The sequence below is a fragment of the Rana temporaria genome, chromosome 9 (genome assembly GCF_905171775.1).
Source record: "Rana temporaria chromosome 9, aRanTem1.1, whole genome shotgun sequence".
NCBI classification, from domain to species: Eukaryota; Metazoa; Chordata; class Amphibia; order Anura; family Ranidae; genus Rana; species Rana temporaria.
The window spans coordinates 80,301,789-80,317,666 of record NC_053497.1 but is presented as its reverse complement, the minus strand read 5'-3'; the positions used below and the strand labels follow the sequence as shown (position 1 = coordinate 80,317,666).

Genomic DNA, 15,878 nt, shown 5'->3' with positions numbered 1-15,878 from the left:
TGGGCTGCTCCTTAATGTGCGACAGCATTGTGGGTTTTAGTAAGGCACACTCAGACCTGTAACATGGCCACAGGGCAAATCACACAGAGTGCAGACTTACCTCAATCTGTTGACTGCGGCCTATGGGGATTGTTTGCATCTAACACTGCAAGTCTTCTGCTCCTGGCTGCGCAGTAGAACCCCAAAAAAGTCTAAGAGGCAAGCAGTATAACTGCACTTATCCTTTAAGGCTGTGGTCATCAACCCTGTCCTCAGGGCCCACTAACAGGCCAGGTTTGCAAGATAACTGAAATACATCACAGGTGATATCATTTTCTGCTCAGTGGTTGCAGTATTCTGGTCTGCATCTCCCCAAGGTAATACATAAAATATGGCCTGTTAGTGGGCCCTAAAGACAGGGTTGATGACCACTGCTTTAAAGCTTTGTGAAGATTCTATATTATTAGTACTCTGTTAATGCACACTGCAGCATTTTAGGGAGCTGTGTCTGCCCTCATTCTTTACTTTCAAAACTATGTGATGGAGCTCCCCTACTGGGAAGAAGAATGGTCAATGATTTTGCAGAATTAAAGGGGTTGTAAAAGTCAATTTTTTTCCCCTAAATAGCTTTCTTTACCTTAGTGCAGTCCTCCTTCACTTACCTCATCCTTCAATTTTGCTTTTAAATGTCCTTATTTCTTCTGAGAAATCCTCAATTCCTGTTCTTCTGTCTGTAACTCCACACCGTAATGCGAGGCTTTCTCCTTGGTGTGGAGAAAGCCTCTTGAGGGGGAAGGGGGCGAGCAGGAGTGTCAGGACGCCCTCTAGCACACAGCTTCTTTCTCCATCTGCAAAGTAGAGAGCGTCCCTAAACACTACTGCCAGCCCCTCCCCCCTCAAGAGGCTTTCTCCACACCAGGGAGAAAGCCTTGAATTACGGTGTGTAGTTACAGACGGAAGAACAGGAAGTGAGGATTTCTCAGAAGAAATAAGGACATTTAAAAGCAAAATCAAAGGATGAGGTAAGTGAAGGAGGACTAAAGGAAGCTATTTAGGGATTTTTTTTTTACCTTTACAACCCCTTTAAATTATTTACTATACTGAACATCCAAGCTTCTTGGGCACTCACATGAATAGATGAGCCCTAGAAAATAGTCTTTCTTTCCAATTTGTAATGCATCCCACTAAACCAAAAATACTGCTTTTAAATAATAAAATATATTTATTGTCTGTGTAAAAAAATGTTAACTTACTTTGCTGGGAATGGGAAACTTTGACTGCTCAGTTTTACAGGGGGTGTGGATTGCTGTCAGAGGTGGAGGCCATGAATGTGTCATTTCCTGTTTGGTAAGGAAATAGACATTAAATGCAATATATGAGGTTAATCATAACATCTTAAATTCATTACCAATACAAAACAACTGTGTTGAATTCTCCTCAAACAGTTAGTACATACTCACTGTGCTACTAAAAACTATGCTTGTTAATGTAAATATATATATATATATATATATATATATATATATATATGTATATATATGTATATATATATATATATATATATATATATATATATATATATATATATACATAATATATATATATATATATATATATATATATATATATATATATATATATATATATATATATATATATATATATATATATATATATATATCCCAGCACCTACCTCTAATTTCTGAATTAGTACATACATACAGATTTGGATGTAATTTTGCTTACTAAGAAATGTGTTAAAGTGTATCTAAACCCCAAAACAATTGAGATATTATACTTTACCAGATCTTAGATATGGCAGCTATATTTGTTTTTTTCAACTGGTGCTCAGGCCAGTAATACAAACCTGCCCGGGGTGCAAACACCCACTCAACATACCATATGTATGGAGAAATATATTTAAATTCTTGCAGCCAAATGTAGATTTGTTACTTGTTCCCCTTAGCATAGCATAACTATATAAATATCTATATATCTATCTATCTATATATATATATATATATATATATATATATATATATATATATATATATATATATATATATATATATATTTAAACATTGAAGCACACTTTTTTTAGATTCTCTTTTTTGAAAGCTTTAGCACTTAAAAATATTACGTAGTTATTTTTGTCTATGGGGCACCTAGGGATCTGTGTTTTCCACAATTAACTCTATCTGAACTGTGTTGGCAGATCTCCATGGTCAGTTGTAGACTAGATTTCAGCACTTTCTATCATAACAAACAGATGAAAAATGTTGAAGAATAACTGAAGGCAATTTGTTTTAGTCTTTTAAAGTGTGGTAAGGGAATGAATGCCTCTCAGGTTTTTATTGCTGTCTAATTCTTTATTTGCCTGGTGACTGTTATCTTTGAAAGTGAATGTGAAAGTGAAAGAAAATCGAATTTTCCATACATTTTTCAAATTTTGAGTGGTGACCAGAACAGGAAAAGACAGATGACCACCAGATATTTGTCCCTTTTCAACCAGGATGACCAAAAAGTGTGCACAAGCCAACAGGTGGATCAAGCCTTCTTTTTGTTACACGATGCCACAGGTTTTTATTGGTTTTCATTGAACTACATTACAACTTTGGACACTGTACAGGCCATCCACCAGCAACCTAACAACCACTGATTTCATTGGTTGATAAGAAGAATGCCGAGCCCCTGCATGGCATTGTTTGACGCCCATCTGCCCTTCTATGTCAGCACTGGAGTCACGTTAGCTGTGTGAGGGAGAAAAACTGAGGAGGAAGAAATGCTGGAATACTGGTGAGTACCAGTGTGCAAAAGTTTTGCTTTGAAAGAATAAATCACCTTGAATGTTGGCTGTTCTATGTGCTTGGGTAAAACTATAATGCCTAGTACACACGATCGGTTTTCCCGACGGTCAAAAGACTGCCGGGAAAACCAAGGGGAAAACTGGGAACCGGCTTGGTCCCTTTTCCCCTGTACACAAGGCCAGTTTTCATGACAGGAAAACTGCCAGGAGAACTTTGGTCGGTAAAACCGGCCGTGTGTATGCTCCCTCGCAGTGTTTCCCACAGGAAAACTGCGGGAAAAAAATACCACGGAAAAAAGAGAACATGTTCTCATTTTTTAACTCACAATACTCCTGTCGGGAAAACTGCTAAGGAGCATACACATGGCTGGTTTTCCCAGCCAAAAGAAAACACAATAGTTTTCCAGACGGGAAAAATGATCGTGTGTTATAGGCATTCGTTTAGTGGCTTTTTTTACATTTTAAAAGGGGGTTCCCCAAAATTATCCACAATTTTAAAGGGTGCCTTGACTGGAAGAAGGTTGGGAAACATAGCTCTAGAGCCTCGATGCCCAACTGAATACCCTTTGGCACTTTTTGTGAATTTTTTTTCTTTTAATCTGTTACTTTTGCTTATTCTGCTCATCCCTTTTCTCAGGTTATGCTTTTATAGTGGACCTTATGGAGAAGAATTACATTTGTGGCATGAGTAATTTTTAAGTAGGCTGCATGGAAATCTAATAAGGATCCATTGATTTGTAAATACACATAGGAGAGAGTTGGCACTTGCACCAGCAGCGATGCGAGAGAACTCAAATAAAAAGGAGAAAATTCTTGGAAACAAGGCAATTGTTAAAAACATGAAACTATTAAATTCCTTATAGTCCGTGCTAAAGCACTTTGAAGGCAGCCCAGTGAAGATATTAAGCAAATCTTTAAACAACTGAGGGAGAAAGCACAAAGGGGGCCACTCTAAGTGTAGTATGTTACATATAATTTAATTAGCAAGTAGAGCAAACATACTCACAAAGGTAGATAAAAATGAGCGTGTAAACACATGGAACGTCCGGGAGGAAAGTCACTTCTAATGGCTGGTGTAGTAAAGCGGGTAGCGCCGGTGAATGCTGACGCTTCCTGTATCTCAGTCACACAGGGAGCCGGGGCTGTGACGTCAGTTCCAGGTGAGCGGTGGGCCGTGTCGATGATGGCACTTCCGGGTTATTCGAGGGACCAATAGGTGACACGTTTGCGGAGTATGCGCTCCTTCTTCGTTCCATGTGTTTACATGCTCATTTTTATCTACCTGTGTGAGTATGTTTGCTCTACTTGCTCATTAAATTTTATGTAACATACTGCACTTAGAGTGGCGCCTTTGTGCATTGATTTGTAAAGAGGTGGTAGTGATCTCTATGATATGAGGCATTGTCAATCTAAGGTCTTTTACCGTGTCCCACAGTCTCTGGTCATCTCCTGTAGCATGTCTACAGTCTCTGCCAATTTTCTGTAGCATTATATTCACTGAATATTATGTGTGGCCCCTAGGTGATATCAGAGAGAGCATTTGAGGCCTGCTATACCAAGAAAAGTATTTTTCATTATCATGACTATTTCATCATCAAGATTAATGTATTCCTAATACTCCACCATTAAAATGGAAAAAGATCTTCAAAGAAACCACAGCACAGGACATATCTCTGCAATTTACTTTATTGTTACTATAAAAACACATTACGATATCTCCAGACTTAAACAAGTGGTGACATGCAAAAGCTTACAGAGAGGATCAGAAGTTAAATGCGAGACCAGTCTTTTGTCAGAGCAATGACCTAAACTTGTTTCCATATGGGGGAAGAACTAACATCAGCTGAGAGCTAATATAGAATCACTGAATTAGGAAAGTGAGTTGTCCTTGTCCATTACTATTCTGCTTAATGGTTTAAGAATCTATTAGTGAATTTTAAATTGAATCTAAATTATGAAAAAAAAAATATGATACTTCCAGAAATACAAAACCTTCCTTCATTTTTATTGTCATATGTGTCATTTTTTTAGGCAATTTATAAAAACTGTCTGTCTGTAAATTACAGGAAAACAGTAGCTAATATAAAATGTCTTACATGACCTTGGAAAAAAATATAAGAACTAATAGACTAAAGATCAGTGGAGTCACTTGCAGCAAACTGGCATGTCTTTAAGTGGTTTGTGAGTCTTTAGTAAAATCTTTAATTCAAGTCCTTCCTTCCTTCTTTCAAAAAAAAATATTTTTAGCCAGGATGATATAAAATAATGCATAAAAGGGTTAATTTTCATATCTTTGCCTGGCTAGTCCTAAAGCAGAATTCCAGGTATGGATGTTGTTTGCACAGTTACATTGTTACCAATAAATGCAATGTGTTCTCTGATTGGATGAGTGGAGAAGTGGGGCAGTGATGTAATGATCTCCACCTAGGCGTATCAGAGAATGCCTTGTATTCATTAGGAAAATTCCAAGGTGTTCTCTAAATGGCACCAATGCCAAGTGACCCATCTCGCTGTGTTCACTATGCTGCATGGGAGTACAGAAGATAACAAGGACTACTATAATAGCAGTGGCTATGACAGTGATTCCCTGCTTCCACAGGAATCATTCAGGTATGAAACATGCATAAATACTAAACATGTGCACACTGAAATATTTTGTTTCGGAATTTTGTTTTCGTCCAAAAAACACATTTATTTAGTTACTCCCGAAATTCGTTTTTATTTATTCTGTTTCATTAAAAAATGCATTAGTCCGAAAATCCGAATTAAGGTTGAATCTTTCATTAAGGGCTTATGGTGTCTTTCGATTGTTCTAAGAAGATTCGACGGAGCAGCTGAACTGTACGAAGCCACAATCGTACATTTCTGGTCAAATGTTCCACCTACAAGCTATAGAAGAATTCTAATGTTGTATGACACTAGTAATAATTATATTTATAAATTATTATTACTAGTCAATTAACATTCATATTCTTCTATAGCCTATGGGCTGAGCATTTGACCGGAAATGTACGATTGCGGCGCCGTACAGTTTAGCTGCTTGTCGAATCTTCTTAGAGCTTTCGTCAGACACCATGAGCCCTCAATGACAAATTTGACGTTTGTATGTTTTTCTCTGCTTCGTCGAATCTTCGTCGTTCGTGTCGAATGGTCTATCCCAACACTGTCCCTATAATGTTGAATTTTTTCTCTTTATGTCGAATCTTGGACTAGAATAATCTTGGACTAATAGAGTTAAGGTTAGTCACATTCGACCACAGGTTCGATAGACACAGATTGCTATTGTCAGCATCATGTCGAATTTCCTATCTATATCAAACTGTTGTAGCAACGAACATGAAAATAAAGCATTTTTTTATGTCGGATCTTTCGGATTTCAGATTTCGGATTCTGCACGTTCGTTTTTGTTTGTTAAAACGATAACGAAAATACCCGAAATTCGGACGAAAATGCATTCGGACGAAAACAAATGCACATGTCTAATACATACATTGGTCCAAGCTGGAGCAATGTCACTACAAAAAAAATGATAACTGGAATTCAGCTTTAATTACTTTCCTGAAAAGCCTGTTTATAGAGATCAATAGCCTTAGCTGATATTCACACAAATGAAAAAGTTAGAGAAGTGACTCATTAAAAGGGTAGCATTCTTTCCATCTACTATTATGAGTTCACCTCCCACACTTCAGAGGCACCTTAACATGGGAATAGAAAATAATGTGCATGTCTTTACATTTGTACTCAGCAGCAGATGCATTCCATTAAAAAAGTCAATGTGAAATAAACTATATCAAACAGATTTCAGTTTGCCATCCTCAGTACAGTAAATGTATTTGAAATTGCTCTTTGTGTTATTTAAAAAGCCCATACATCAATTCTGTGAAGAGACATATGGCATTAATGAGCCAATCACATATAAAAGTTCAAAGAGTGCTTCAACAGCACATACATGTGTACAATATAGTATAACAAAACAAGGATTTTTGTGGTCATAGATCTACAATATTTTCCATTTATATGCATTTTGATGCACTGCAAGTAGGTTATCCATCTTTTCTTTCTTTCCAGTGAGACAGCCAAATATTTGACAATTAAATGTGAAGTAGGCCAAACACAACTCAACATGTGTAATGGTTTAAAGTGGAATTGGATGGATGTCAAGTCACTGTATAAAAGCTGGCCTTGATTTATTTCCACATTATTTGAACTTTACATAATTCTAAAATCATGTCAACTGATCCACAAGATATTTGGATTAGAGGGGCAGAAAGCACTATTTTTATCATGCTAAAGATTAAACAAATACTTGATATCCACCAACTTGCTGGCTCCCATGTTAACAAAGTTTTTAGATGAAGTAATATCAGCATCTCCCTCTAAGCATAATGTTCAAAAGCTATGTAATTAGTTGCACATGTTTTAGTCATTGCAGTTGGTCATGCGCCTTGTGCTCAGTTAGAAGGCAATGTTTTGTTATTACAAGCCCTCGGGTACATACAAAAACGAGCAAATAATTTAAACAGATTCACTCATTTTTTTCCCTATCTCTCAGGGAAAAAGTACACAGAGTTACAAAAAGACCCTTGAACAGAATAAATTGAGGTACAGTATAAAACTAAACTGAATATTTTACACTGAACAAAAAGTACTGAAGCTAATCTTAGAATTTCTGACAGAAAATGTTTTGCAAATGTTATACAGTTTTAGAATGATTGCCTGCAGCGATGTCCTTGCAAGCCACCTGGAGGTCCCTTAGTGGCAAATAAAAATATCAAAATTGAAAAAGACTATTTTACAAGCGTACTTTGCACTTATGTCTTCGGTGTGTTAAAGGTGTACCGGGGGCGCCACCATTGGTTTTATGTATTTTAACCACTTCAATACCAGGCACTTATACACCTTCCTGCTCAAGCCAATTTCAGCTTTCAGCACTGTAGCAATTTGAATGATAATTGCACGGTCATGCTACACTGTACCCAAACAATTTTTTTTATCATTTTTTCCCCACAAATAGAGCTTTATTTTGGTGGTATTTGATCACCTCTGCGATTTTTATTTTTTGCGCAACAAATAAAAAAAGAGAAACTTTGGGGGGAAAAAGGTTTTTATTTGTTTGTGTAATTTTTTTTGTAAATAAATAACTTTTCTTCTTCAATGACAGGCACTGATATGGCTGCACTGATGGGCACTGAAAAGGCAGCACCGATGGGCACGAATGAGGTGGCACTGATGAGCACTGATGATGGGCACTGATAGGCAGCACTGATGGGCACTGATAGGTGGCACTGGTATGCAGCACTGATGGGCACTCATATGTAGCACTAATGGGCACTCATATGTTGCACCCATGGGCACTCAAAGGGGGCACTGATGGTTACTTATGGGTGGCACTGATGGGTACTTATGGGTGAGTGAGTGAGTGAGTGAGAAACTTGTAAAGCGCAACACATGCAAACTGAATTGTCTCTGGGCGCTGTATCCTTTTCATGGGTAAGGAACCCCTTGACATCAGAAGAGATGGGTTTTAATCCTTCTCCTGAAGGCCAAGTGGTCCGACTCTAGTCGGATGGTGGTTGGTAGTGCATTCCACAGCCGAGGTCCCTGGACTGCAACTCTTCAATCTCCTTTGGACTTGTATCTGGATTTGGGTATCTGGAGTAGGTTTTGATTGGTGGATCGCAGAATGCGATTGGGGTTATGGGCTTTTATTTTTTCGCATAGATATTGGGGGGCGTTGCCTTGAATATACTTATGCATTAGGCAGAGTACCTTGAAAGTGATTCTGTCTTTTACTGGCAACCAATGAAGGGATCTCAGTGAAGGTGAGATTGATTCCCATGTTTTTTTGCAGGTCACTAGTCGAGCGGCCGTATTTTGAACGACTTGCAGACAAGTGATTTGGTATTTGGGGAGTCCTAGATAGAGGGCATTTGCGTAGTCGAGCCTGGAATGATGATTGTTCCCACCACGACTGCAATGTCCTCTTTCGGGATAAAGGGCGTGAGTCTATGTAGTAGGCGCAGCAGATGGTGGGATCCGCTGACTACTGACCCTATTTGTGCATCCATTGTCATGTAGGTATCGAAAATGACTCCGAGACTTGACTTTGGTGCTAGGGGTGATAGTTTTGCCCAGAATGGGCGGGGGAGTCCATTTTGACGTGTGGTGACTTTTCCGGTTAGCGTGAAACAGGAGAAGTTCTGTTTTTGAACCGTTGAGTTGGCACTGATAGGTGGCACAGATGGGCACTGATGGTCATTGATAGGTGGGCATGGGTGGGTACTGATAGGTGGCACTGAGGGGCACTGATGAGTGGCACTGATTGCACTGGTGGGTGGCATTGCTGGGCCTCACTGTTTTTATTAGTACTATAATGATGCCAGTCAGTGCCCAAAAAGCCTATATTTATTTTATTTATTTTTTTGTGGAGGCAACATTTTAATATTCTGTAAATATAACTGCTTAACGTTTATGGATTACTCTAATAGAATACCCTTTTTTATAACAATAAAGCAATCAAGTTGAGACAAAGAAAATGTTTCTTTCATTCAACCACTAGTCTCAATCATTCATTACAATAAACATTATAGTATATTTTAAGCAAGAAGATATTTTTTTTTTGTTTTACCTTAAAATAGTAAGGAGTAAAGTATGGCTAAAACTCCTGACTTTTATTGTCACCTGTGTCCCATTGGGTAGATTTTTTTCACTTCTCTGTAAAGTGAGGAAATTTCCATACCTGCCCCCTGCCACGCTTTAAAAAAAAATGTTCGGCTTTGGTTTACATTTTGCTGTCAGTGGGAAATCCCCCCGCTGACAGCAGGATTGAGTCATGGTTGTTAGGTTCCAGCTCCCAACAAGCAATGCAAAAATGCATCATTGTCCATTTACGTCTTTTTAAATTCGTTCCATTTTGCTTCAATAGACCTGGATGGAGCATTGTTCTGTTTAAAAAAAAAATGCACCTAAATGGATGTGGATGTAAACGTTCTTCCAGTTACATCTGTTTGCCCATAGAAATTAGATGTCCATTTGTCATCCGTCAAGGAATTTGTCAAGACCCGTGTAAAAGGGGACCTAATGGTATATGTAACAGACCAAATAGAAACAAACAGGGAAAGGTAACTATTGGGGTACACACTTACTTTAAAGAACAAGGTGAAGCTGTATTCTTTTTACATTCCCATTGCAAAAGATTGAGTAGAAAAGAGACAGCTTCATAATATTCACATTCTCTATTCCTTTAGGGTTAAGCGCATATCATCTCTTAGCACCAGCTTAGCAAATACCTTTGTAAATGGAAGAAGAGGCTTTTTGTTTTTCTTTCAGTTCAAAAACCAAAGCATTACTAAAGTGGCTTCAACACATTTTGTAAATCGACTTCTTTGATACCTGGTTCAGTCTTCCAAAATAGAGTTTTTCAAAGGCCTTTCTGACATTCAACAACTGCAGTAATGTTATATGTATATATAGTATAAGCTAAAGGGATATTAAAATGGTTGCCAAGTCTCAGTGGTACAAACAATTTCATCTCTGGAAGAGCACAATTTATTTGGTTTTTATAACTGAAAGTTTTTCCTTGTCCACTGGGAGTTAGGCTGAGTTTGTAGATGTTACTAAGACAGAGCTTTGCAGAACACACAGAATTATTTGTTCACAGAGATAGAAGCACAAATTAATCACGGGCATATGACAAGTGGAACATGACATTTGCCAGCATGATCTGTATTAGAAACCTAAAAGCTGTGTATAGTTTTCCAACAAATGATAATTCTATAGCACGTTTTGGCTTACAATTCCTGAAATCATTGCTTGGAAATAACAGTCTATATACATGAATGTACTTGCTTTTTGAAATGTGTTTCACATGTACTGTATAGCTTTTTTTTTATCTATGTATTATAATAGTTTAGAAAAAAATTAATATATATTTTTAGTTATTTTCAATTGTTTTTAACTTACACATATTTCACATTTACTCCTGACAACCAGGGGGTGGCAGGTCAGAGTCAGGTCAGAGTCTTCCAATGTTTCATATTATTGATTTACAGTCATCTTACCTATGCCAGCGTACACAGTGTCAGTGTAGCAATTTACAAGAGATCAACTGTCCTATTCTATTCTCTGCTACTACCGTATCTCACAAAAGTGAGTACGCTCCTCACATGTTTGTAAAAATGTTATTATATGTTTTCATGTGACAATACTGAAGAAATTACACTTTGCTACAATGTAAAGTAGTGAGTGTACAGTTTGTATAACAGTATAAATTTGCAGTCCCTTCAAAATAACTCAACACACAGACATTAATGTCCAACAAAAGTGAGTACACCCCTAAAGCCCATCGGTGAAATAAAAATAGAACCTGTTTTAAATTTTTCCTGTGGATAATCCATCATACTTGATGTGATTGTAGCCGTATTAGTGCAATTGTGACAGAGAAAATTGAGCACTGTCCGTGATACTTTTTTTATTTGCACTAACATACAATTTTTCAGGACAAGCTTTTGGGGTGTTACCCCTTCTTCAAGGTCCAAACAGTACTGATTCTTTGTGAATCAGTACTGCTTGGACCTTGAAGAAGGGGTAACACCCCGAAAGCTTGTCCTGAAAAATTGTATGTTAGTGCAAATAAAAAAAGTATCACGGACAGTACTCAATTTGCTCTGTCTTCTACGCCGTAGTGTTTTACGTCACCGCGTTGGACACGGTCGGATTTTTGACTGATGGTGTGTAGGCAAGACTGATGAAAGTCAGCTTCATCGGATATCCGCCGAAAAAATTTATCGGATTACATTCCATCAGATATCCGATCGTGTGTGCAGGGCATAAGTAAAAATGTCCAAATTGGGCCCAAAGTGTCAATATTTGGCCACCATTATTTTCCAGCACTGCCTTAATCCTCTTGGGTATGGAGTTCACCAAATCTTTACAGGTTGCCACTGGGAGTCCTCTTCCACTCCTCCATGATGACATCACAGAGCTGGTGGATGTTAGAGACCTTGCGCTCCTCCACCTTCCGTTTGAGGATGCCTCACAGATGCTCAATAGGGTTTAGTTCTGGAGACATGCTTTGCCAGTCCATCACCTTTACCCTCAGCTTCTTTAGCAAGGCAGTGGTCATATTGGAAGTGTGTTTGGGGTCATTATAATGTTGGAATACTGCCCTGCGGCCAAGTCTCCAGACGGAGGGGATCATGCTCTGCTTCAGTATATCACAGCACATGTTGGCATTCATGGTTCCCTGAATGAACTGTAGCTCCCCAGTTCCGGCAGCACTCATGCAGCCCCAGACCATGACACTCCCACCACCATGCTTGACTGTAGGCAAGACACACTTGTCTTTGTATTCCTCACCTGGTTTTCGCCACACACTCTTGACACCATCTGAACCAAATAAGTTTATTTTTATCTTATCAGACCACATGGTCCTTAGGCTGCTTGTCTTCAGCAAACCGTATGGTCTGAGCACTGACAGGCTGATCCCCCACTCCTTTAACCTGTGCAGCAATGCTGGCAGCACTCATATGTCTATTTCCTAAAGGCAACCTCTGGATATGACGGTGAGCACATGCACTTAACTTCTTTGGTTGTCCATGGCGAGGCCTGTTCTGAGTGGAACCTTTCCTGTTAAATGGCTGTATGGTCTTGGCCACCATGCCACAGCTCAGTTTCAGGGTCTTGCCAATCTTCTTATAGCCTAGGCCATCTTTATGTAGAGTAACAATTATTTTTTTCAGATCCTCTGAAAGTTCTTGAGATGCTATGTTGAACTTCCAGTGACCAGTATGAGAGAGTGAGAGTGATAACACCAAATTTAACACACCTGATCCCTATTCACATCTAAGATCTTGTGGCACCAATGAGTCACATGACACCTGGAAGAGAAAATGGCTAATTGGGCCCAATTTTGATATTTTCACTTAGGGGTGTACTAACTTTAGTTGCCAGTGGTTTAGAAATTAATGGCTGTGTGTTGAGTTATTTTGAGGGAGCAGCAAATTTGCACTGTTATACAAGCTGTATACTCACTAATTTACGTTGTAGCAAAGTGTAATTTCTTCAGTGTTGTCACATGAAAAGATATAATAAAATATTTACAAAAATGTGAGGGGTGTACTCACTTTTGTGGGATACTGTATATAGCTTGCAGGTAATACAGATCTGCATAATAATAGAAGAAAGGTGTATGTGTCTATGTCAAAGAACTATAGATTACTTGCAATTCTGTATGTTATTTAAATGAAACATGTCTACAAAGGGAGGCCAACTATTAAACAGCATAATTATAACATAAGTGAGGAAGTGCTTTATTTCATATTATACACTTCAGAATGTTTAGAGGTAATAAGTAATGTGAAGGCCAGGAGCTAAAGAAAGGTTTCAGAATTGATTTATGATGTTCAATTATGTTCATGTAATATTTCTCACTAGAAACTGCATACTTTGAGGTTACACAATAGTCAGGGCTGTCTTAATAAAAGGGCACACCTGGGCACTGCCCAGGGGCCTCAGCTGCATGGGGGGCCCTGCATTTCCCCCAAAGCAGCTGGTCCTTGAGCCCACGCTGCCCCAAAATTGGGGGCCCCATGATGGCACTGAGAGTGATGGATACACAGGGGAGGCAGGCTGGCATTGGTGCGCCGTGCTGTGCAGAACGATACCTATTATTTCACAGCCAGCAGGGAGGGGCAGGGCCGGAGCGCCGGTGATGCTCTGACCAAGCCCCATGCAGCTTGCATGCTCGGGACTCGAAGGCAGCGGGATAGGAGCTGAAGTGGGAGCTGCTGAGTCGGCAGCACTGAAAGCCCACCTGCGGAAGTAGCATTGTGGATGGTGTGATTGTGAGCCCAGCTGTCCAGCACTGTTTGCACCGAAAGGCTTGGAATGCCCAGAGGGATGCTCCCTCCTCCGCCCCTCCTTCTGCCTGCTTGATTGGTATAGGTGAGTGCAGTGCTGGAGGTGGGCACAGAGCCAAAAGTTTACATGCACTGTATTTTCACTGGAAAAGGGGGTACTATATGGATGGAATAATGGTGCTGGGGCTATCAAGGGTGTATGGGGAAAAACAATGCTGAGAGTGGATCTGTGGTGTATAGGAGGTAGCAATGCTTGACGTAACTTGGGTAGCTATAGTGCTAGAGGTATCAGGGATGTAGAGAGGCCACAGTGTAGGCGGTATCAGGGATGTAGTTGGGTCACAATACAAGGGGTATCTTATGGTATATGGTTACAGTGCTGGGAGAATAGCTAGGGTGTAGATGGGTCAGAGTGCTGGGGGGATATCTGGGGTGTAGAGGGGTCAGAGTGCTGGGCGGACATCTTGGGTGTAGAGGTGTCAGAGTGCTGGGGGGATATATGAGGTGTAAAGTGGTCAGAGTGCTGGGGGGATACCTAGGGTGTAGAGGGGTCAGAGTGCTGGGGGGATATCTGGGATGTAGAGGGGTCAGAGTACTGGGGGGATATCTGGGATGTAGAGGGGTCAGAGTGCTGGGGGGATACCTAGGGTGTAGAGGGGTCAGAGTGCTGGGGGGATATCTGGGATGTAGAGGGGTCAGAGTACTGGGGGGATATCTGGGATGTAGAGGGGTCAGAGTGCTGGGGAGATATCTAGGATGTAGAGGAGTCAGAGTGCTGGGGGATATCAGGGGTGTAGAGGGGTCAGAGTGCTGGAGGGATATCTGAGGTGTAGAGGGGTCAGAGTCCTGGGGGAAACCTAGGGTGTAGAGGGCTCAGAGTGCTGGGGGGATATCTGGGGTGTAGAGGGTTCAGAGTGCTGGGGAAATATCTGGGATGTAGAGGTGTCAGAGTGCTGGGGGGGACATCTGGGCCTGGTAATGGACTGGGGGGGTACCCCTGCTATTTTTTTCAATGACTTTGATCTGTATTGCCGGGACCCAACAATTCATGAATAGCCACGAGTAGTCTTAAATTACTTTTTTCCTTTAGAAATCACATTTTGTGCAGGGACAGTTCTAAACACGGGAAACATTCGCTACTTTACAGGTATATTATAGACAGCCCCCCGGTACAAAATTTAAAGGAATATTTCACTTTATTTCATTTCATTTCATAAAAACTTTTTTTGCATTAATACATGTCCCCTTTATGTTCACGTGTTCGAACAAATTTTTTGCCTGTTCGCATGTTCTGGTGCAAACCAAACCGGGGGGGGGTGTTCGGCTTATTCCTTCTGGGGGGATATCTGAGGTGTAGAGGGGTCAGAGTGCTGGGGGATATCTAGGGCATAGAGGGGTCAGAGTGATGGGGAGGCATCAATCTAGAAGATATATTATATGCACGGGACAGCTTTGTTAGTTTATGTATGTAGTATTTTCCCACTGTTTTTTTGCTGTACAGAATGATTGTTCATGTAGTTAATGCTATACTGTAGGTGCCCCAGAGCATTACTTTGATGCTATTAAGATGGCCCTGACAATAGTAACAATATCTGACAGTATATTAGTAATTAAAGTGACTCTGCTGCTAAAAAATCTTACAAATGTGCCCTTTGCAAAGAAAAAACAATAGCTTTCCTGCACTGCTGATCTCTACTGTGTTGAAGAGTAACTGCTGCTTGAAGGGTCTTCAGAATCAGTAGTGTTAGATTCTTCGTCCTCTACTGCACTTAGTGGTTACTCCTGCTGAGCCCTACTTCACTAAAGGAAATAGTAACGACAAAGTATCTGACATGAAAAACAACTGAGCAAGGCAAGGCACCAGGAAACTATTTTCTTTTTAGGGACACATATGTGAGCATTCTTATTTTAGAGACAGAGTGACTTTATGTATTAGATGTCATTAATCTAGTTACTCTAGTTCATTAAAAGCTGCTTTCTAATGGTCAGTTCTTGTTGCCCATCAGCATCCATCAAATCCCCCTCAACCCCAGCTAGAATGTACTGAAACACAGACAATTTAATAAAGCAACATATAGTGAGAAATTGTTTAAAGTGGTTGTAAATGCAGAAGGTTTGTTTTTTCTACCTTAAAGTGAAACTAAAGTCGTGTCTTTTTGTATAAAAATAACAAACATTTTATACTTACCTGCTCTGTGCAGTGGTTTTGCACAGAGCAACCTGGATCCTCCTCT

The 15,878-nt window shown here is 39.8% G+C and overlaps 1 protein-coding gene across 1 annotated transcript in view; it reads right to left on the bottom strand.

The window, feature by feature from the left end:
* The window catches only part of AFF2 (AF4/FMR2 family member 2), a 647,635-nt gene that overhangs the window by 238,728 nt on the left and 393,029 nt on the right, over window positions 1–15,878 (bottom strand). Inside the window, exon 5 of the mRNA XM_040323795.1 lies at window positions 1,233–1,319. Within this exon, the coding sequence (XP_040179729.1) occupies window positions 1,233–1,319 (87 nt within the window). The remainder of the gene's footprint in view (window positions 1–1,232; window positions 1,320–15,878) is intronic.